Genomic DNA, 23,156 nt, shown 5'->3' with positions numbered 1-23,156 from the left:
GAAAAAATTTTTTCTGAGAGGGTAATCAGACATCGGAATGGGCTCCCCAGGGAGGTGGTGAATTCTCGGTCCCTGGTGCACTTAGTACCATGGTCTAGTAACCACAGTGGTGTTGGGTCAAGGGTTGGACTTGATGATCTCGGAGGCCTTTTCCAACCTGGTTGATTCTATGATTCTATGAATTGATGGGTAAATATTTAAAACTTCTTGCTGCCAAGTTAGGATTGGGTCAGTAGATTACTTCCATAACTGTATCTAGGCAGGTATGTCATCCTGGGTATCATGTATCCCTGCTGTATCCCCACTGATGTTCAAGGTGTTGACACAAGGAAAAATTTGGCCAGCTGCCTTATGTTTAATTAGCCACACAGATCTAAAGGCAAATACAGATGTCTCAAATATCCCAGGGTAACACATACCTTAAACACTGAAAAGTCTTTGCTTCCATGCTGTTGCTTTAATATCACACGTGATTTTGTGTGCATACTGATATTTTGTGTACTAAGGAGTGACTTTTCACCATACTGGGAAGGAGGTGTTTTGCCTGGAGAGTGGTCTGCATGTAATTCCCATTCAGCAAAGCATTTAAACAAGTACTTAAATGTGTTGGTGGATAGAAATGGATTGTTGTATTGGAGTATTTAGACCAAGAATATATTCCTTTGTGTCCATAAATCACTGAAAGGTTGCTGGCTGCTAGCATGGCTGGGCTTTGTAGTGGGTGCTGTGCAGAGCCTTTGTCCCTTGGCCTGAAGAAAGGGAGAAAATTGCTAAAGAGGCAAGGAATATATGGGTGAAAACAACGGCATATCTCTGTTGGAGAAAACTGGGAGCTCTTCTTACTCTTGCAATGGCTGTTTATCAATGTCTCGGATACTGTGCTTTTTAGGTGTCATCAGTCCCATGGTTAATGACAGTGAAAGCCTCCTGGAGCTCCCTGGATGTGGGGAGCCCATAATCCTTTGGTGCGAACTGTTTCAAGAGGCAAACAGCAAAATTCCACCTGTGGGGTGGTTGCTGTTCACCCCAGAGGGCTCCTTGGGTACCATCTCTGGTTTTACAGTTTGTTGTTAAGCTCTACTTAGTCCAGGCACTCGGAGCTGGGTCTGGGGAGGGACACTGAGTGCAACTATTACACAACAGCATTCACTGGCTCTAGGAGGAGCCAGGGCATCCCAACCACGTTGCTTGTTCATACATGTGATCTTTTTCATTGCAGAACCCAGCGATAAGCCTTTGTCTCCTGGGTCTCCCTGCCCTCTCCTACCCCTCAGAGCCAGCCCCGCCTCATCCCACCAGCCCCGTGCCTTTCGGGGAGCAACAGACTCCCTGTTATTTCTTGGCAGTTCCTGCTGGACTGACATAGAACCTGATGGGAAGAAGAGCAGCGCCCTCTTCCTCCTGCCTTTCAGAGCTCAGAAATTCTGAGCAGCAGCAGCAGCATTCCTGTGTGTCCAGCCCAGCTGCTCCTTGGTCTCCAGATGTCAGGCTTCTGGAAAGTTGGAAAGAAGCGAGGAAACCGGGTTTGTATAGTGTGAAATGACTCTCGATGGTTTAGCCTTAACAAGACCCCTCCTATATTTTTAATGACCTGAATGTAAAATTTATGGTGTGGAATGCCCAGCAGCAGAGGAAGCCTTCAGCACACAGGCTGCCTTTTGCAGGACAGAAGTGAAATCCCTCGAGGTTTGGGAAGTCTGAGTGATGTAGTTCTGGCTGGCACTTTGAATATATGTGTAGATTACTTCAAAACAAATATTTGCAGTTCAACTCTAACATACATATGTTAGGGTGAGAACTAGCATATATTAATGTTTCTTAATAATTTTGAAAATTTTATACTGAAATAATTTTACCATTGCACATAATAAAAAGAGGTTGGTGTGGGAGAAACATAACCTGCCCTCTATGTACACCATTCCCTACCCACCTGCCCAGGTGAAGTTCCTGAAGAAAGCCATACACGGGACATCTGTGGAGACAGAGACAGATATGAATTTGTCTTTTTGCTTGAGAAGAAAGGTCCCTGGTGTCTTCAACTCCATGGGAAACTCTGGCCATCTCTGTGCTCGTGCATGCAGCTGATTTCTGAGCAGCACCGTGTTCTGAGTTGTGTCTGGCGCTTGTCTTGGAGGAAACCTCACTCTTTTCCCTCACCCTTGAGCAGGAGCAGTGCAGTGTCCAATGCAGAGCAGCCACCAGCGCCTCCGTTAAGGGCTGTGGTTGTTCCTGACGGTCTAAGATGTGGAAGCTGGGGGGCCAGGCTTTCTGTCTGCCATGCCAGCCCCTGTGCCTATTGTTCTCTTATCCCTTCCCCAGTGTTTGGCAAGTCACCTGCCAGCTTCTCCCTTTCCCCTTGGCACCCTGTCCCAAATCCCTCATCTGCCTCTCTGTTGGCACATGGAACCCAAAGCTTCTTCCCTGGCTCACGTGGGTCCTGAAAGGGGCTTAGCCAGTTTTTCCAGTGCAGCACAGTCACCAGTGTGCTGGTTGAAAACTCCAGAGGCAGGACCTCCATCCGGCACAAACAGCTCCTAGACAGAAGTTAGTTGTCACTGGGGTACATGGTAGAAGGCACTAGAAAATGTACCATTTGTTTTCCTGACCAACTCTTTCTATGACTTTAATGTTTTTTAGAAGCACATTTCAGCCTCTTTAAAACAGGAAAAATAAAGGTAAGGGAGCTCTTGCAAGACTTGCTATTTTAATCTCCTGGTTTGACATGTGCAGCTTTTGTGTTCCTGAAACTATCATCCAGCTCCTGCTTCTGTATATGAAGAGAACTAGACAGATAAATTCAGTTCATTCTCCTGGGAGAAGCTGTACAGTATCTGATTCCTGAAAGCAGTGTCATCTGTGCCCCTGCTCTATGCCTGCTGCCACCAGCTCAGGCACCACACAGAACATGGGAAACAGGGGAAAGGAGGTTGGAGCTGCACCAAGAATAAGTAGGGAGAGCTGCCCTGGGAAAAGTTGTGTCCATGAGGTGCTCGTGCTTGTGATGGGGCCCATATCCCAGCCCAGGAGATCCTTTCCCTTGGTCAGCACTGGAAATACAGAAAGTGAGCGTGGAGTTACTGTATGAAATGGGCCACATCTCTCAGGAATCTCAAACTGATTCTACCTTTGTATGTTAGAGGATTTCTCCAGCTCTATCTGTAGTCTTTGTCTTGCTACAAATGATGATTAAGAATCCTGGATTTTTTTGTAGCCAACCTTTTTAGAAAAGGACTGGTTTGTAGTCTCCAAATTATTTCAGTTATATGCCTGAATATAATAGATCTGACCCTTACTGATTCACTGATGGACAGAGTAACTTCTTTTTCTACATCAAATATTGTGGTCTCATTTTCTTGAGCTTTTCAGTATTTTCTCTGGAATCTGCTTCTCTAAAGTTTTCTCTTTCTGCTGGGGTAAATTATTCCTTTTGGATCTACTGCCTGCTGCTGCTGCTTCTGTTTCTGTTAAATTATACCCCTCTGTCCTTTCTTCTGAGTTTTCTGGGGCATCTCTGCATTTCTTCAGGGCATGGCAACCACTAACAAATCCCTTCTTTTTAGGGAAAGATGAGAAATCAAGGAAAAGAAAAAAAAAAAGGGACTGACCCCCTTCCTGTGTTGCCTGCCGCTGCTTTCCTCTTCACCGAGAGGAGAGATGAAATGGGGGTGTGAATGAAACTCCACAGCTCTTCTTTCCTCGTGCTGATTAAGCTGCAAGCATGACTGGGTTCTGAGCCAGCATAAACAGGCTGTAAATGGGGGTATAACATAGCTGGGGTTTAGCTCAGCCTCCATCACATGTGAAGCAAATTGCGTTTGCAGGCAGGACCGGTGTCACTGTGTCTGCCAGGTAGGGCAGCCGATAAGCTCATCAAAGTTGTGCATCCTCTACACTCTCTCCAAGGGTGCTTGTGCTGCCCTTTGGTGCTGCCTGCCCTGTCCTCAGCTGTGATGGCAAAGGATGTGTCAGAAAGTCCGTGGAAAGCACCATTTCACCTTGTTTGCTCTTTGCAGTGGGTTTCAAAACTGAGGACAAAAGCACCTCTGTCCTCGGCTTTCCTGGGCCAATAGATGCCCTGGGCACAGGACAGAGTTCACTTCAAACCTGCAGCTCTGCTGGTACCTGCAGAGCCACCTGCCTCCAGTCTCCAGCAGCGTGTGCCACCCATCCATGCTGGCAGCAACCAGCATTTCAGCTTTCCAGCAGAGCCAGCCTGTCCTGGAGGGCATGGCCAAATCCCAGACTGGAGAGGTTCTCTCCATCATATCCCTGTGAAGCTTCTTTTGACACTGGCCTCGATTGGAGTTGCAGAGGGATGCTCCATGCTGCTCTGAAGGCAGGAAAGAGCAAGAAAAGTGGTTTTGTTCCTTGAAGCTTTTCTTGAGTGAGGGACAGTCATCATGCACAGGCCTGTTTTCAGTGAGTGGATGGGAATTTTTCTGAAATGTGCCCCTATTTAGACACATTATATGGGGAGGGAGAGAAATGGTACTGGCTAATCTGTTGCAAACAAATGACCAATTTGGAAGTAAACCACTGGGTTTGAGCTCTCTACACAGAACCCCTATTTCAGTGTGAATCCTGCATAATTTGGGCAGATGACTTACTGCTGCTTCTACTTTCCTCTTGCACAGGATTAAATATCAAGAGGGGAATTAGGCCTTTATCTCATTTGTCACTCTTGAGCACTGAGCAGATTTTCTTCTGATCTGTTGTCACAGGGTGCATTTATCCCATAGAGCAGAAGTAAAATTGCAGGGCTCAGGCAAAATGCTTGTGTGCTGAATGGAAATGCAGGCTGCAGCCTCGGAGCTGCTGTGTGAGGGAGCTTTTCATGCTCCACTTGTGCTTGAAGCTTTACTCTTTTTGCCATAAGCCAGAGCTGACTGGGCATTTGCTAGTACCTCAGGTAGAGTGATGCTACTCCATGGAGCTTTTATATTAAAAATTGCCTCCTGGTTTCAGTAGCAGCCCTTCTGCTTCCTTCTGTGCCTCCTTGCCTTCAGGAGAATGTGGATGTAGTCATATATCTTTATTTAATCAGCTGGAAGAGTGCCAGATAGCTCCCAAGGTGAAAAATAAGGTTCTTTTATCCTCCTGGCTATGTGTGCCCATAGCGGAACAATGGTCCTGTCAGGTAATGAGGCTGAGTCAGCATGGGGAATAAAAATTATCTCTTCAGATGTCAACCCTGTTATCCTTCTGCATGCTGACATCTTCACTGAGCTTGGCCTGGCTCATGTGTAATGGTCTTTATGTGAGGCTGTGAAATTAAGGGCTCAGGTTTTATGGCATTTGGCATCCTCATCTGATTTTTTTCCCCTCTCTTCCAGGTCATGTGAGGAAGGGCTAAACATACACAGCCTGTCCATGGCTGCAGAGCTCAGATGTATAAGTTTACCCACAGAGTGTTGCTGTTTTGGCATCGCCGCAGCAGCTGGCATCAGCCCTGCTCAGTGACAGCCCCACTCCCCGTGCCAGGAGTGGGAACTTTGGGGTGCCAGTGGTGTGGGCACTGCTGTCAGAGATCCTCCTGCAAAGGGACCACTGTGTTCATGTGTGTTCATATCTCATAAGATTTACATTTGAAATGTGCTGAGCTAAAGCAATAGGTGGTTGGTCTGTGCTGTTGGGGCTGGGTGAAGGTGAGCAGGGCCAGCTGCAGCTCCTGGCTGCTGGGGCTGGATCCTGCCTGGCCCCCTCCCTGCTCAGGGCTTGGCAGCAGCTCGCAGGGAAGGGAGGAAGGAGAAACTGGTGCTGTGGTTTAAAGCAACTCTGCCTTCTTAGTGTTCTCATGGCTTTCATTCATTTAGTTTCCCACATATCTCAGTTGCTGCAAAGGGAATGTCTTTCCCTGGCTGCTTTCAAGGGAACCCCTGTTTTCCCTCTTTGTGTTCCGTGTTACTTTGGGTCTCCTTCCAAAACATTTTTCCCTGGCCTCCCCTCTCCCTTTCCTGTCAGTGACAGGAGTGGTTCCCTGAAGCTGGCCAAAGACTGGTGGTGTCTTGATGATGGACAGTGTGAGTCCAGGCTCTGCTGGTGGGGAAGAGCAAAATAGGGTAAATGCCCCAGTTCCTCACAAAGGTAGAAGAGCCTTGGAAGTCAAGCTTGGCATAAATCCTGGGCTAAGCTCCACTTTTCTTGTGCTTTACCTAGTGCATCAAAGTTTTCTCTTAGTTTAACAAGAGGTAAACCCATGTGGATTGTTTCCAGATCTGTACTGTCTATCTGAGGCAGAGCTGCATTTTTTCTGCACCTGTTCCCTGCAACAAATTGTTTGGAAGGCAGAAAGTCCAGGTGAGCACCTGCTGCCTTCACTCACTGTAGTGGAAGAAATCCACATGTGCTGTTAAGAAATATTCCTTCTCTCACTATTATATCAATCAGTCTTTATAGTATGAAAGTGTATTTAGTTGTTAATGTGTATCAGTTCACATTGCATGCTGTAATGTAAAGAGGTAGTAGAATTTTACTGGAGACTGCAGTATTGTTCAAGTTATTGCTTTAAGTAAAACAAGTTAAAGGACAGCCTGGTCCTAGAAATAAGGACTTTGCTTCTTGGAAGCCTAGAGTTGCCCATGAAGGATAATGATACCCCTGGACAGCCGTGGCAATGCCAGCATCATCATCCTCTAACATGTCTTTGATCCAAGAAAGTGCTGGGAGTGTTTCAGAGATAAGTAACTAGAGCAAGACTGACTCCAGTAACATCTGGATCATTAGACAAGCAGTAAGAAAGCTGCAAAACTAGCTGCTTTGCAAAGCTGATTCGTGATCAGTAGTGTGAATGCTAATGATTAGTCAAATTATGCTGCACCTGAATATTTGATGGGTGTAGAAGTCCTGTGAAAAACCACATTTAAGGCTCTCCAATTTGGCTGGGACAATTTTTGTGACAGTCTGCCTGGGGACTTGAGTAGACAGTGATGATGCAGATCAGTGCCAGCAACGCTTTGGTGAGGCCAGGGGCATCCAGAGCCTGCCCTGACCCTTCCAGCCCCAGGGGTAAGGTAGCAAAGCTCAGCATGACCAGTTGCACAGTCTCTGTGGGGCTGCATCCCCCCAGCCCTGGGGGGCAGCGGCACCCAGGACCACACGGGTGCTGGGCAGCCGTCACCTGTCTGACACTGCAGACTCCCTAACGCGGCCACAGCAGCCGCGCCTGCAGGGGCGGTCTGGGAGGTGTGCTGGCTCCTGGGGCTGTTTGCAGCTCTCAAAGCCCCATGCCGGTGCTCCTTTCTGTCCAGGAGGCTGCTGGAGGACTTCTGAGAGCCGTCGAACGCCTGTACCTCATCTTGCTTTCCAGAGAGGCAGCGGGGAGGAAGGGCGCCGATTTATTCCCTTAGACCGAGCCTGATCTCACCCGGCGTTGTTTGTGCAGCGTATTGCGATGTGCCCAACCCCTCCTTCCCTCGGCGCCGGCCCGAGCACCTGTCGGTCTCCAAACGTCACCAGGCTCCGGATATAAAGAGCGGCCGATAAAGCATCTCCCCGGCTCCATCTCTGCGAGCGGCGCATCTTCAGGGAGCGAGCCATACGCGGGCGCAAAGATGTTTTATTCGGGTATCCTGACAGAGCCGAGTAGAAAAGAAGTGGAGATAAGGGAAGCGGCGTCTCTCCGCCAGCAGAGGAGGATGAAGCAGGCGGTTCAGTTTATTCACAAGGATTCTGCAGATCTCCTCCCTCTGGATGGGCTGAAGAAGCTGGGGACTTCGAAAGATACTGTAAGGCTTTGTTGTCTTTACTGGAAGGGGACTTAAGAAGCTGGTAGGGCAGTGTCTATATTTTGTCTTCGTGCCGTTTTTCTGTTGGGAGGAGAAGTTGGTTGCTTGTGGAAACTCATTTTAAAAAACGAGACTTTTATATGCGAAAGGAAGGGAGTACAAACATGATGCTAGCTATAACCAGAGTTGCCTTCTTCTAGTAGGTGCTTCCAGACACCTGGCACTCAGATCTAAAAGCTTTTAATTTCTTTTTCGCTTTGGCATGAAAATGTGATACCATTTGCAGTACAAAAATCTTCTCTGAATCAGAGTAAGCCAAAATGGCTTCATATAATACATGCATGCAAACACATGTGTTTGCCTGTGATGTGTATGTAGGCACAACATGTAATCATAAACATTCAGTAAAGTCCAGTCACTATTATTTCAAAATATAAAACTGTCATGATCATGCTTTGATAAAGACATGCATATATGGATTTTTTTTAATAAAATAAAGATACATAATTTTAGGTTTAAAATATTTACATCTACAGTGATCCATGTGATCCTGCACTTGACATATGATATTACTCATCATGTACGGGGCTGGAGAGCGTTTCTAAATACTTATGTATGCAAATGTTTGAGCTTTCTCTAATGGGAAGGATACTTAAATGTTATATCAAAAGTTCTGACATAAGGAACAAAATCTAGAAAATATATCCTAAAGCTCCTTTACTTTTTTTTTGGTCAACGGTTGCAAAATTGTTGCATCCTGTAAAACAATATTTTTTGCTTTTTTTCAGTGCTTGATATGGATTTTATGGGGGGAAAAAAGTGCATCTTTTTATTTTTAGTGGTGTAGTTTTGTTCTATCACAGCCTTCCTGCTCAGCTGGGTTAGGCTTGGCTCTGCCTGTCTGAGACAAGTGGAATGAGTTGGCTGTTCTCTGCAGTGTGCATGGAGGTGATTTTTTTGACATCCCAAATGTTTTGCAGTTGTAGGAAGTGAGGGTCCTGCCCAGAGAAAGGCTCAGAAGGAGCTTTCCTGGTCACCACTGAATTGCAGCTCTCCCACGGGGAGCTACAAAGCGCCTTTCAGAGCGTGATGATGTTGTTATTACCATTACCTTCAAAGTCTAAATAACATGTGGTGGCTCAGTGACCTCCAGTGTGCCGGGCTGAGTGCCTGGTGACAGGTTTTCTGCTCTGCCCAGAAAAGAAGCAACAGGTAACAGGAGCCAGGGGCACTGAGCACTGAAGTCCTTGGCCCTACAGCAGCCAGGACCAGGTTTTGTCCCAGCACCAGGGGCAGAGCATGGGGCTCCTTACCACCACCTTGGTTACAGAAACGTCATCCGAGGTTTGCTCCCTTCTCCTGTGCCCACACTGGCTGAGCCAGGGCTGCAGCATCACCCCTGCTGCACCCACAGCTCCTGCAAGAAGAGTCCATGTGGGGGGCTCTCTCCAGGGATATTGCAAAGCCTTGGGGAGGTCCACAGCTCCAAGGAAGAAAGAAGGTGTGGCATGGCACTGCCCATCCTGGCTATCCTGGCTGTGGTGGGTCTCTGGCTTGGGATGGGGTGGGAACTGAGCTGGTATGGGCCACCCCACCGCAAAAACCCCCTTGTCCCCAGGCCACAGCAGGGGCTAATGGGACAGTGTGCACATGTGGCCAGGGCTCCCTTGGCCACAGGGACCCCCATGGGCCGTGTGGGGAGTCCCCAAAGTGACAGCACTGGCACATGCCCAGGCCCCTTCCCACAGCACCGGAGAAGACACCATGAATTTCAGGGATGTTGCAGCAGATCATGTCACAGAGAAGTGACACTGTGGGCACCGCCATGCTCACACCACACACAGCTGGGGTGGACCCACCGTGTATCTCTGGCTATAACGGCTGCCTGGATGTCACAAGAGTTGTCCCTGGGAGGAGCAGGAAATTGTTCATCTCTGAGACTGGAGAAGCACCTCTAAAATTGGGCCCCCACCTTGACATGGCCCCAAATTGAGAGGTCCGCGTCCAGAGGGGCTGAGCTGCGTGGTCAGGAGGCTCAGGGTGTCGGAGGTCTTTGCCCAAGGCATTTGCACGCCTTTCTTGTGAATAACTGCACACCTCCTCACAAAGCAGCACGTTCTCATGCCTAAGGCTGTGTGACAACTGTGGTGACGTGGGCAGAGGGGCTTCTGACGTGACCGGCGTTATTAATGCAGGGTTTCCCATGGGGTTTTCCAGCAGCCCTGACAGGAGAAGAGAGGAGGTAACAGCTCCCCAGAGACAGGGACAGGAGGTGAGAACAGATCCTGTCTCTCAGGGTGGGAGCTGGCAGCAAACACTCTGATTTTGGGGAGAAATCCCCTTCCTTTTGGCCATACAGCAGGGGTGCTGTGCACAGCAAAGGAGCAGCAGATCACCAGGGTGGGTGCACTGGCATCTCCCAGTTTTACTCAGCTCCTGAAGCATCTCTCCTGGTGATACCATGTACAGGCAGGTTTGATAAATACTTGTAATGATCTGTGTTAAGCTTATGATAATTGCCAGTGTATTACTCTGGCTCAGATCGAATTCTAGCTCCTTCCTCCCTTTACATACTCCACTCTGCCTAGTGTAAGACCAAACTACAGCATAGCATAGCCTACATTGAATTTGGCAAATGTAGGGCTGGATATACAGAGTAGAAATGGTTTTGTTTTGGTGCCTACTAGCCTCTTCCCTGAAGCCCAGAAAACTGGCACGAAATGGTCCTTAGCTGGGATGTGGGCTTCCTGACATGGTAACCGTGACCCCCTTCCCAGCTTGGACAGGGTGTGCTGGCTGTTGGCAGCTCCTCCTGGTGCTCTGACACTTCTCCCTCACTCCGAGAGCTGCCGAACCAGTTTGAAGGGGCGTTAGTTGAAACAGTCCCGCATCTCATCACAAGCTGGGAAACAAAGTTATAAATAGCAATTACAACAACAAAAAGCATTTCCCCAGTATGCCCTCAGAACCTCCCCTGGGCACCATCAGGACAACTCTGGGTGTCCCCATGGCACTGGCCTCTGTAGGTGGTTGCAACACTGCTGTTAATTGCAGTGCATTCAGTTGTCCCCACTTTTCCCACGTCCCTGGATTTGCTGTGTCTTGGCTGAAATGCAAAAATCTTTGACGATACATGCACTGTCTTGCTCAGAGACCTGGCTGCTCTCTGGGCACCCAGGGGTGCAGGGGGCAGCTCTTATCCCATCTTATCGCCCTGTGAGTGGGACTGACAGCACACGAGCACAGGATGCTGGTAGAAGACGTGTTTGGATGAAGGATGGGAAGGAGAGAGAGAAATTGGTTATTTCTTGGGCTTAGCTCCATTTGTGCATTAACCCCCCTTTTTTTCCCCCTACTGTTTAGGTACAGAAGAGAAGGCAAACCCCTTGAGATGGGTCTGGGGAGGGGAAGAGCCAGCATGTTCCCTGACTTTCATCTGCACCTAGTGAAACTGTTGTTGATGGGTCTTGTTATTCCCAGATCTAGAAGCCAAAATAGTGGGAAAACTGCCAGAGAGAGAGAGAGAGATATTGCAAGCTGCAGCAATGCACTTGCTTATACATCAGAGAAAAACAAAACTGGGCAGAATTATTTGTATTTTTGACAGACAGTGGTAAATAGGTTAAGCAAAAGCTGTGTCTCCACTTGCTTCTTTGGGTTTCTACTTTGACATTTTTAGGGGATTATGGGTTTTTGCAAAGTCTGAGTTGGAAAGGGAGATAAGAAAAAAATCCTGGTTTGTATTTATGTGGTGCTGAATGATACTAGGAAATATTTTTGCACTGACACAATGAAATGTAACATTTTATATTTTATAAAACATTCACCAGGTTTGTGCAAAGCACACTAATACAGTACCAGATAGTCTGAGTTACTTCAAATACTGTTCCTGGTTCTGTGGCTGGCCCTCACTGGAGGGAGAGCACAGCTGCCTTCTCCACTGCTGTCACAGGGAGGTTTTTCTCCTCTCCCTCCCTCCCAGACATGGTCCACTTGCAGTTTGCCAGCAAAATGTGCATTTGCAAATGTTCCCTGACACATTATCTGTTTACCAAGTACGTGTCCATCACTTGAGTCATTTCCGTGACTAGCATCCCTCACTCTGTTGCACAAGAGTCAAGGGAAACACAAGTTAAAGCAAACTAATTAATAGCCTGAGACAGGATGGTGCTGTAGGGAATGTTTTCAGCCCCCTCTTGCTAGATTATTTCTGTACTGGAGCACAATGTAAGGAACATTTGTCCCCCCCACAGGCAGAATTTGCTGTGATTTTCAGAAGAGCAAGTGTCAGCAAAAGACAATCCTGTTTGTGATGGTAACTCATCTTCACTGAGTAATGAACTTTTTCCTTTTGGTAATGGATCCCACATAGGATTCATAAAACCAGGGTCTCAGAAAATCCATGTATGTTACTAGTTAGCAATCCATAGGAGAACTTGTAGTTAAAAAAATTTAGGTTTAGTTCAAGGGTAGATGACAGTTAAGGGAGCAATGAGGAGTGTGCTGGTGATTGAGGCCAGACAGATCAGAAGAGTAACCAGACTGTCCTGGATGATGCCATTCAGAAATTTCTCTTGGTCCTGGCTGAATGGGGCTGAGCATGAGGAATTGGCCACTGTATGACAAGCTGTCTTTTGGCCAGCTGGGTCAAAGCTGGGTGAACTTCACCCATCTACTTTTACAGTCCAATATCCCCTCTTTTTTCACTTTTTTTTTTTTTAATGATGTGAAGAATTAATCCTCCAAATGTATTCCTGAGCTGCAGGCATACACAAAGGGTAAGAAGGACATCCCATCCACTATCAGCAAGCCTTGGCTTGCATTTTCACTCGGATGCGGAGCATTGGAGGTGATCACAGCGCTGACTGTGCATCTTGACTTCTGCCTCATATAAGGGAGTCCTCGCTTCCAAACTGATTTGCTTGCCCCTGCACACAGGGATAGTCCAGCCAGTCTGCCTGCCTTTAATCTAGTTAAGCATCACTGGTTCCTGCTGTTCGGTCTCACTGGGAAGGCTGGTGGTCACTGGAGCAGAGCATGAAGGAGGCAGCACAATGTCAGGTCTGATTCCTCCCCACCATGACAGCGGCTGTGTTATTGCCTGCACACAGGACATGCTCTCTGTTGTGGTGGTCAGACACAGCACCTGCAGCCCAAAATGGTCATGGAATTTAATTTCAAGTCACAGGTTGCACGCAGAAATAAGGACAGCAAAAACTGGGGACAAAAGGAGATGACATGTCCCGGTGACCACTGGTGCTGGATGTATCTGCCCAACCTCATCAGTCAGGTCCAGTGTAACCACCCATGTTGTGCCTAGAGCAGGATCTGAAGCGCTAACATGGCTGCAGTTATTTTAGGATGATGCCAGGTTGCATTAGACTTTTCTAAGTGCTGTTATTTAACATGCTGCACAGACAAGATGCTGTGCACAAGGGTGTGCGCTGGCCAGCTAAGGGAGCCATGGCCCCAGGTTTTCAAAGTTATCCTGAATCTGAAATTCTCCTGGGATGAGGAGGTTTGCTTGTTCAGACGTCTCTGCAGACACACAGGCATATTTAATTTGAATGCAAAAATTCAGGAATAAGCCATTAAGAATGTCTCACTGTGGACAAATTAAACTCCAAAGGAAAGGAGTAATGGGGAGGGCAGATTAGCCGGGCAGAGAAATGAGCAGATAATCAAGCAGAGTAATTTCACCTCCAGCAGAGTATGTGCATCCACCTGTGGCAAACATTAAACATAAAAAGGCTTTTGGAAAAGTGGTTGGAGGAGATTTTGAGAGGCAGCATGCTTCTCGCAGAGCAAATGGAAATGACAGAGAAAGCAAGAAGCTGCTGCATGAAGCTGGGTGTTCCTGGGAGAATACCTGCCTAGCTACCTACCTCAGACTAGCTTACCCCTTCTCTTCCTCTCACTTTTCTCTGGTGGCATGCCCCTCAGGACTGGTCCCACTTACCCTTAGCAGCTAAAACGTAGCAAAGAAATACATAGGGCAATTTTAGACCAGGTCATAGACCTTCTTCATAATTAGCTGGTGAATTTAATTGGAAAGGTAATTTGTTACATCTTAATTTTTCACATCACTACAGAATTCCCAACATCCTTATCAACAGATGGAGGCAATTATGGCTGAAACACTAACTTGAAAAAGCTGGACTTGTTTTGATTCCTATATGCAATCAAATCTTGAACTTGAGTTTGGAAAAAAAGGCATCCCTCCAAATTCTGGTTAATATTTTGGAAGTATTATTCCCTGCACAATACAAAACAGTTCTCTTTAGTCCAAGCCAGGTAAGCTAGAGATGTCTAGGAAGAGTACTTGCAGTCTAGGAATCAGGGAGACTGACACTTTAGGACATCCCTCCTGTGAGAGCAGTACTGGCCCGTGGGCACCACAGGCAGGCTGGTGACGCAGGTCGCTGTGGCTTTCCTCTGACTTCACCCTGCTCTTCTGTGTGTGTTCTCTCTTAAAGCAACCACATAATATCCTGCAGAAACGCCTGATGGAGACAAACTTATCAAAGTTACGAAGCAACCGAGGCTGCTGGTCTCTGAAGGGTGATATCCCACCGCAGACCAACAAGCTGAATCAAACCAAACTGGGAAGCTCAGAAAAAACGGAGGATGAAGAGCTCATAGTAGTGAGCTGCCAGGTAATAGTCCCTCCCCAGTCTTTTGGGCGTTTTTCCCACAACTTTTATTTCTGACACCCTCAAGCTGTGCTCTTGTTCTCCATGTTTCCTGGTTAAGGTTGTGCTCTCTCGAGACTGTCACAGCTGTGGGGATGCATTATCTCTGCAGCTCTGGGCTGCTGTGGCAGAGACAGCCACCTGATATCACAGAACAAACTGGTCTGATGGATGTCTTCCCTCACACATCAGGGTGGAGAGGGTAGCTAGGATGGGGCAGCATGCTGAAATACTGAGGCATAATTATCCATGGCAAATCCCTGTGTTCATAGCCTATTTGTTTTCCTCAAATGCCATCCCTTTTTTCTTTCCCAAGGGTAATTTCACATTTCTCCTTCTTATCCCCACACTTTTTTGTATTTCCCACTCTCTGCAATATCTGCCCCTGCCCGGGGCTGCTCTTTCTGCTCTCTGCAGGGGTAAAAGGCCCAGGGAGAGCTCAGGACCCAGCACACATCTAAGTGTGCAGTACAGAAGGGATGGGCTGGCATGAGGAGATTTGATGGGGACTGGTGTGTGCAGAATGAAGACCCTGGACACCCTGCACTCATCCTGCATTCCACACATCATCTCCCATCTCTTCTTGCTATTGCAGTGTGCAGGGCAGGAGCTGAAGGCTGTGGTGGACACTGGCTCACAACACAACCTCATGTCGTCTGCCTGCCTGGACAGGTTAGGGTAAGTATCCAGCTGGATTTCTGTGTTGCGGGAACATGGCACCTGGCAGCACAGCGAATGCTCCTGGGGCTGAGGCTTTGCTCATCCCAGTGATGATTGTTCTGGAAGAGAGTGCTTTGGGCTGTACCTGGGCAAGCCCCTGAGCCTCCTGTTACAACCGAATTCTAGCCCAGTCTTAAATGGCAGGGAGGGAATCCCTTCAGAGGGTTGGATGCATTTGTGTTTTTTCAGTTTGTTTCTTTCAGACTGTTTGTCATTCAGTGCCTCACGAAATAGCTGAACCTCCCTCAGCCTTCTGAGTCCCTGGGGCAGGTGTGGGGCTGCAGCTTCGCAGGTCCCTGTGTCAAGGCAGGGACCTGGCTGCTGCCCATGCTCCCACTGGTGGCTGCAGCACTGCTGGCCCCAGCACCCGGTGTAAAGGAGCTGTGTGGATGAACGTGTTCGGAATTTGGTGTCTGATGCTGATCCCAACAACAAATTTTTCGTGGTTAAAGCAAATGAAATATATTTATGGAGTGTTAGGGAGGTGACTGCCAGCCATTTGCAGCAAAACTCTCTCTGATCTCTTAGGAGCAGAATCAGGCATCAGCTCACAGGGTATCAAACTGATTTTGGCACTTTATTGCCATGGAGTCATTGCTTTTTGTAGCTAACTTGCAGCGATTATTCAAAAAACAATTGTACCTACTCCCTGAGCACTACTGCATGGCCCTGAATGAGTGGTGCTTATTTGCAGTTTAGTGGCTGGAAGGTGGCTGTACTTCCTACAACCTTGTCACAATCTGTGGAGCAGCTCAGCCAAGCTTAGGGATGGTCACAGTGCATTTAGAGGGGTTCTCAGTACAGCAAGATGCTGTACTGGCTGCTCTACTCCTCTAAGTCTCACAGTGATGCTCTGTGACAGTTCATCTGCTCCCTGTGTTACTTATGTGTGGGCAGTGTAGTTCTTGCAGCACTGGTCTGCTGCAGCAGAGCTGCCCTTCAAAGACTGCTGAAGAAACAGGTTATACCCTGTTTTCTGCTCTCAGGTTTTGGGGATTCCCTCCTGATCTGAGCGAGATCACTCTTGTAGCAATCAGCCAGGCAGCTGCAGTTACAACAAGGCCCATGTCCCTCAATGGTGTTACTCCTCAGCGATGAGTAAGCTGTGGTTCCTGCAGGCTGGGACCCCAGGGACACCGGTGTGTGCCAGAGACCCACAGCCTGTGCAGGCAGAGGGACACCCATCCCAAATGGGCTGCCAGCCAGGGCACACAGCAGGCAGGGATACCTCACAGGCAGCTGCCTTCAGATCTTTTGCTGTCTGTGGTTTTGGGGACAGAAGCTAAAGCCAGATTAGCAAAGTGGGTTAAAACCAGGGCTTTGATGCCTGGCTTGCTCTGCCGTCACTGTGGTAGGTTCTGTGCGACAACAGGCACTGCTCCAGCACGTTCTACTTCAAAGCAGTCCAGTGGCAAGGATAAAACATGAGTTTTGTTTAAATCCAGCCCTGGAAAGCAGCAGGAAAGAGGCATGCTGGGTGATTTTGCATTTAGGGGAAGGAAGAGGCCCTGCTGTGTGCTTTGCTGTGTGCTGCTGCCTGCAGCTGGGGCTCTGCAGCTCTGGGGCTGGGCTCAGCTGCCCAGGTCTCTGGGGACTCAGCACCTCAATGCAGCGTGTAGGTGTCTGAGAATCAGGCTCAATTCCTCCTTTCTCTTTCAAAAACCTTTTTGCATCTTGTCATGATGCCGCTCAAGCTCTCTCCCTTGGGAGAGAGTGGAATAAGCTCACGGGTTGCCACAGTGTGAGAAATCCCCTGTAGGTACAGGAGGAGGCCAAGGATCTCATAAACTTCTCATTGATATTTTCCCACTGATTTTAAAAGCCAGTCCCCAAAAAAGCAGCAGAGAGGATTCAGCTCCTTCTCCCTGCTACCTCTCCCAGTCCCTGTACCTGTGCCAAATGGTGTGGGCAATGCCCACCTCTGTCCTGGGGCTTCTGCCTCTGAGGGGGCTGGTCCCCCCAGGACAGACAGACACACATACACACACTCACTGCTGCAATGCGGCTCAGCAGAAAGGCACCTCAAATAGCTGAAAAGTGATACGGCTTTTATCTGAGAGAGACATCAGCGCCTCAAACTGCCTTTCCATCAGATTCTTGTTCAGTTTAAAAGAGAAACTGAAGCTAAATAATTAATCAGTATTGTCAGACTGGTTCACAGGGTGTAGATAGAAGAGACAACTGTACCTGAGGTATTTCTGACATCCATTTTTCCTTTCCTTGGGCTGAATGTGATTGATCTGTCCCCATTTCCTCTGAACAAAGCCAGCAGCAACACCTAACAAACTAACAAAAGTGTATTGGGTGTGTTGCCTCAGCTGTGAGCCATGTTGTTTAGCTTGGGGCAAAGGAGGCTCAGGGGCACCTTATCACTCTCTACAACTACCTGAAAGGAGGCTTTAGTGAGGTGGGAGTTGGTTTCTTCTCACTGGTAACAAGTGACAGGACCAGAGGAAATGGCCTCAAATTGTGCCATGGGAGATTTAGTTTGGATATTAGGAAAAATTTCTTCACTGAAAGGATGGTCGGGCCTTGGAACAAGCTGCTCAAGGAAGTGGTGTGATCTCCATCCACAGAAGTGTTCAAAAAGTGTGTGGATGTGGCACTTGGGGACATGGTTTAGTAGTGAGCTTGGCAGTGCTGGGTAGACAGCTGGACTTGATGACCTTAGAGGTCTGTTCTAACATTAACATTTCTATGATTCCATGGGGACACAGTGTTGGTGTCGTCAGCTCCACTGGTGGAAACTGGAGTGGACTATCCCTTCCTTACATCCACACTGCATTAGGAGCAATTTTATGTCAACACCTTCCCAAAGTCTTGAGGAAATGTAGGAAAAAGATTCCTCAGGTAAAAACCAAAATCCAGTACAGAGCTGTGCTTGGGGCAGCCCCAGAGTGGCATTGTGGGTTGTGCTATGGTCTGATATGAGTGTGGGCTGCTGGCTGCCTGCAGGGATCCGCAGACAAACTGCCAGGGAAGCAGCTTTCCAATAACAGCTTGGTAACATGAGCGAGCTAAGAGCACTTCAGTGTAAGTACCCTCCAAACACTATTTGCTCCCTGCTGGAGCAGCCAAACCATGTTTGATGTTAGAAGTGTTTTCAATGCACAGGTTAAAGGAGCATCTCAAAGAGCTCCCTGTCGAAGACGAGATGGTTTCGTTGCCGAACAAGGTGAAGGCCATCGGCCAGGTCGAGTGTCTCGCCCTCACGGTGGGAGCGGTTCCCGTGGAGTGCACTGCCCTCGTCGTGGGTGAGTGTGTGTGTGTGTGTGTGTTCCTCTGGGTATGGGATGGGGTTCTACTCCCTCTTACCCCCACAGCAAAAATGAAGCTTTAGAAAGACATTAAACAAAAATAAAGAAAGTCCCTGCTTGGCCCTTCAGAGGGAGGGAGGGAGGATGTGTCCAGCAGGGCTGTGCTGGAGGCACCAGGCTTGGTTTCTGCTCTGCCACGCCAGTGGAGCAACCACTGCATCTCCCTGTAGGTGCATCTGCCTGCCCTTCTCTGATCATCTTCTCCTCTGGAGTCACTCAGTCCCTTTACAAACAGGGTTTTACTTAGCAGAGCAGCCATGAAGGAAGGATGGAGTCACTGACAAAAAGCGTAGGAGGGCATTTTGAATGTATAAATCTGAATAGTCATGTTTTTTCAGAAGACAATGAGAAACCCTTCTCCTTTGGGCTGCAGACACTGAAGTCTCTGAAGGTAGGAGTTTTCCAGCGGGGTGCTTACCCATGCTGGTGGGGGAGCTGGGACCACTATGAGTTGTGGTTTTCCCTCTTACCTAAAGGCATTTATTCTCTACAGTGTGTCATAAACATGGAGAAGCACCACCTTGTTCTGGGGAAGACGGACAGGGAAGAAATCCCGTTTGTGGGCAGTGACAGCGCTGCGGCAGGAGAGCAGTAAGTTGGCTGGGGAGGTGAGCTGCATGTGCATCCCTGAGCCTGATGGCTCAGTGCCCCCCAGTAGGGGCATGCAGAAGCCCCCAGATCTTTGCTGCAGGAGACAGAGAGCTCACTGACCCAGAAATTGTTTCATCAACTCATTTAGTTTTGAAATGGAGTCCCTGGCTTTCTCATCAGCCTTTGTCAGCTTTTGCTGCTTTTTTTCTGGTAAACATTGCACATCAAAGCGAGTGTCTGAAAAGACACGCAGAGGGAAATGCCTTAGGAAGCATACTTTTTGGAGGTCACTTGGAAGACTCCTTGAGTTCTGCTTTGACATTGTTCCCAAACAAACCTTTTTCTGGAAAATATTTATAGAGCAAGGCTGGTAAACCCACATCAATGTTTGAGAGAGAGATCCTGCCTGGAGATAATGGTGTTGCCACTTCTCCCCGCATTGCCCCAGCTGCCCTCCTGCCAGCTGTTCCCGGTGTCCCGGACTTTTTCAGCCTTATCTCCCCCCAAAAAGATAAATATATGCTATACCTCCTAAATGTGTGTAGCTGTGGTGCCTGGATCTGCAGGCAAGCAGGCAGCAGGCAGGGCAAACCCTGTCCTTCCAGGCACAGCATGAGGCTCCTTCTCTCTGAGCGCTGTGGATAAGAGATGTATCACTGGTTCCTGCCTCTGACTTAAGAAACTGGCAGGCACCGAGTGTCTGAGAGGGGGATTTGCACTTAATGTGCCTTCGCAGGCAGCACTTGTGGTTGCTGAGTGATGAGCAACCTAAAAAACGTTTCCTCACTGCTTAAGAAAGCATCTTTGGCAGGTGATGGTGGTCAGCATCTTCTTTAGCTGCCTGTCACAACCAGCCACAGTCATTTTGGATGTCCTGCAGCCCCGGTGCAGCTCCAGCCTGCTGTGCTGGACACCACTGAGCTCAAGGAGCCTGGGTGGGAGCGGGGAAGGAGCACACCTTCCTCAGCTAATTGTATTTATGGTCCTCGGGGAGTGCCTGAGGGATGTACGGACTAGCGCAGGGAGTCAGGAAGAGAGCACACGTGCACCTGCTGTGTGCCCAGGACAGCCAATGGCCAGGAGAGCTGGCAGTGTGTGATCCCAGGGAATGCCAGGTACAGCACTGTGGGGAACCATGCAAAACCACTGGGTATTTTCCCTGTCTCCTTTGAAACAGGGATGCGAGAGATGCAGTTGAGTTCTGTCACCACTGCAGTGATAGATTATTTCTTAGTACTGCATTCAAGGGCAAATTATGCTGCCTTTTTTTTTATTTTTCATGAAAAATGCCTGTTTTGTTGAGTGTCTTCTCCCTCCTGTTCCAGCAGTTTGGAGGCATAAAGAGAAATTGAAACACCATCCACACACAAGAGCTTGACATCAAAGAAATCCTGTGCAGCTGTTCCAGATGAAACAGCAGCGCGCTGCTTTGACAACATTTATACTAGGCTACAGCTTGAGTAGAGCTAAATGAAATCCTGTTTGTAGCCAGTAATTTAGAGATATTGTCATGTTTATCTATGTTTTTTGAGAAACAAATGTGTGCTTATTTTCTGGACTTTTCTATAACCTGTCCTCTTTATTACAAACAGTTGGTAAAACCTTATGAATTTCTTCTGATGAGAAAAATACTTTTTATAGTGGCCTCATATGAGTAATTATATTTAGCTGTCATTAGAGGCTATCAAAATGAGATTTTTATTAATGATTTTTCCAGGAACTAAGCATTTATATTCACTTAATTGATATTGCCACATTCAAATGGCCATTACCAGGAAGTTACTCAGAGCAAAATAACAATGTTAATACCACCTAGGAATTATAGCTCATCCTGTTAGCATAGTATTGTTGCCATGTAATTAAGGATGCAACTGCTGGCTTGATGAGAAAGAGCAATTGCAGAATTATTAATGGGTTAGAGTGTTCTCTGCAGTGGTGTGGCAGAAGCACAGAAACAGGGTTTGGGAGGGCTCCCAGGGTGATCTTCCACAGCCCCCAGCTCACTCTGGGGTTGGCATAGGGCTCAAAACCCACAGAGGAGGGATCCTCCAGGCAAGCCTTGGCTGTCTTCCTGTGGGGGTAGTCAAAAAAATTAATCATTGTATTGAGCGAAAAAGCACCAAACAAGCACAAAAATATGTTGTCTGGAAAGCATCAGATACAGAGCCTCAATGGTACATCAGGACCCAGATGGCCCCAACGTGCCCTTGGTTCTCCCCTGCCACCAGGACTGGTGCCTCTGCCTGCCCAGCACCCAGCCTGAAGCACCCACAGCAGCCAGGCTGTGTGCTAGTGTGGGTTATCACCTCCTGTTGCACTTAAGTGCTGCTGCCAGAAATGCCATATTTTTTATATCTATCTACAAATTGCCTGGGATTTTAGGTATGACACCAACCTGGATTACCCTCAGGGTGAGGAAGGAGTCTTTGCCAAGACAAGCGTTTCATTTGGTGTTACTGTCCTGTAGCAGCAGGGTTGCTACTTCCCGTGTTGCTTGCTTGCAGACCAGAACAAACAAACCTATGGCATTGCCTGGGGGGGGGCCTGGCCTCGCACAAAAACAGCTTTCTAGATTTTTAAAAGCTAATAATTAATCTTTGTCATCTGCTGAAGAGGCACCTTTAAAAATCAGAATAATGTATCTGTGATGTTGTGCATCCGCTGTCAGCTGGTCCCCCTGTGCCGTAGGAGTGAGAGCGCTGCTCCAGCAGCTCTTCCTTAGCAAAAGCCCTTTGGCCCTGTCGGGCACAGGCTGCAGGGTGGCTTGGCTAGGCTGGGGGGCTCCTGCAGGATCCAAGCTGCTCCTGCCTCTAATCCTTCCTGCATCCATGGATGCACCACGTGCCCAGGGATCCCACCGGGCGGAGCATCAGCTGCAAGTACTGACAGCGTCACTGACATTCCCACTTAGGAAGTGTCTTGATGGTCCTGGGTGAGGACCAGTAACTCTTGTCACCTCATGGCTCAGATCTGGAGCCCATCCCACCAGCCAGGCTCCTGCCATCTTTAGCCAGTCTGTGCCCACTCACCTGCCAGGGCATCTGAGTTGGAGCTTTATCTCCTGCAGTGAGTTTGAACCTCTTTTCGATATTGGGTATGTCTAGAAAATCTGAACTATCTGTATTTTGAGCTATTTTCTATTTTGGTGATAAGTTTCAGTGCTTTCTCTACATACAATATTTTATAAAACACAGCTATATATATGTATGTATTTACAGGGTTGGGCTGTCCAGGTCAGTCCTACTGATGTGTTGTAGAAATATTTCACTAAATATGAAATATATTTGGTTATTTTATATGCTATGAGTTTGGTATTTTGGTATTTTTTTCTTTCTGTGCTTATTACTGTGCTAAATGTCAAATTAAATCTAAATAAAGTTACACTGATATTACAATTTATTTGCTTCTTCCCTGGATATACTGGTTTTTGTTTGTTTTCAGTGCAATTCTCTGTTGAGAATGGGAGTTAATTTCACTCTTTAGTCTGACAAGGCTCCGAAATGTTTTTGGAAATGCTGTTGGGAATTTCCATCAGACCAACGAGGAGAAGCAGTGGAGATGCACTGATCAGGCAGGATAAAAGGCACAAGGCATGTGGGTTAAATGTGAGCCCTCGAAATCTCAGCCTTTTGTTGCCATGTGTCTCCCTCCCAGAGAAGGTGTGAGACAGCTGAGTGTTTATGCTGTGTTTGGCTGTGGCTCGCTGGGGCAATGCCAGCCAGTGCAGGCAAATAGGAAGGCCCTTTGTGAACTCTGGAAAACTAGGAAAAGAAAGTGGCCAGAACAAAAGACATGGTGAGGCAAGGCATGTGTGCAGTAACCATGTGACCACAGACAGAAGTGCAGAAGCCTGAGATTAGGGTCTTCCCCAAAAGTTTGAATGTGAATTTAGGGACTTGCTGTCTCTGCCCAGATGGGCTTTAGGCTGCTGCAGCAGTAGTTAAGCTCTATATTACCAATGAGAAATTATCCTTTTACCCACTCAAATTCTCACAGCAAAAACCTTTGGTGGAGCAGGAACACTCCAGCCCAGTAAAACTGGCTCTCCTTGGTGCTGGGCTGGCTTTCTCTGAGCGAGGAAGGAAACCAGGCTCCAGCAATAAAGTGGAGAA

General features: G+C 47.9%; 1 protein-coding gene across 2 annotated transcripts; it reads left to right on the top strand.

Moving 5' to 3' along the window:
* Positions 1-7,417: 7,417 nt before the first annotated feature.
* On the top strand, positions 7,418-21,128 carry NRIP3 (nuclear receptor interacting protein 3). Of its 2 annotated transcripts, none has more exons than XM_017806069.1 (7): positions 7,418-7,724; positions 14,201-14,380; positions 15,012-15,094; positions 18,251-18,390; positions 18,792-18,844; positions 18,947-19,044; positions 20,373-21,128. In XM_017806069.1, exons 1-7 carry the CDS (start codon positions 7,551-7,553, stop codon positions 20,383-20,385), a joined length of 741 nt encoding a protein of 246 aa, XP_017661558.1. In that variant the 5' UTR covers positions 7,418-7,550; the 3' UTR covers positions 20,386-21,128. The 2 variants fall into 2 exon arrangements, with proteins under 2 accessions (XP_017661558.1, XP_017661553.1); XM_017806064.1 differs by having other exon boundaries at positions 20,370-21,128.
* Positions 21,129-23,156: the final 2,028 nt, after the last annotated feature.

The sequence above is a fragment of the Lepidothrix coronata genome, unplaced genomic scaffold (assembly GCF_001604755.1).
Source record: "Lepidothrix coronata isolate B3197 unplaced genomic scaffold, Lepidothrix_coronata-1.0 Scaffold1, whole genome shotgun sequence".
Lineage (NCBI taxonomy): Eukaryota > Metazoa > Chordata > Aves > Passeriformes > Pipridae > Lepidothrix > Lepidothrix coronata.
This window is presented reverse-complemented; position numbering and strand designations above follow the sequence as displayed.

Coding starts and splice junctions, on each gene's coding strand:
- NRIP3 (XM_017806064.1), top strand. CDS start 7,551: ATGTTTTATTCGGGTATCCTGACAGAGCCGAGTAGAAAAGAAGTGGAG. Junction 14,381..15,011: donor TCATAGTAGTGAGCTGCCAG/GTAATAGTCCCT, acceptor TTGCTATTGCAG/TGTGCAGGGCAGGAGCTGAA. Junction 18,845..18,946: donor AGACACTGAAGTCTCTGAAG/GTAGGAGTTTTC, acceptor TATTCTCTACAG/TGTGTCATAAACATGGAGAA.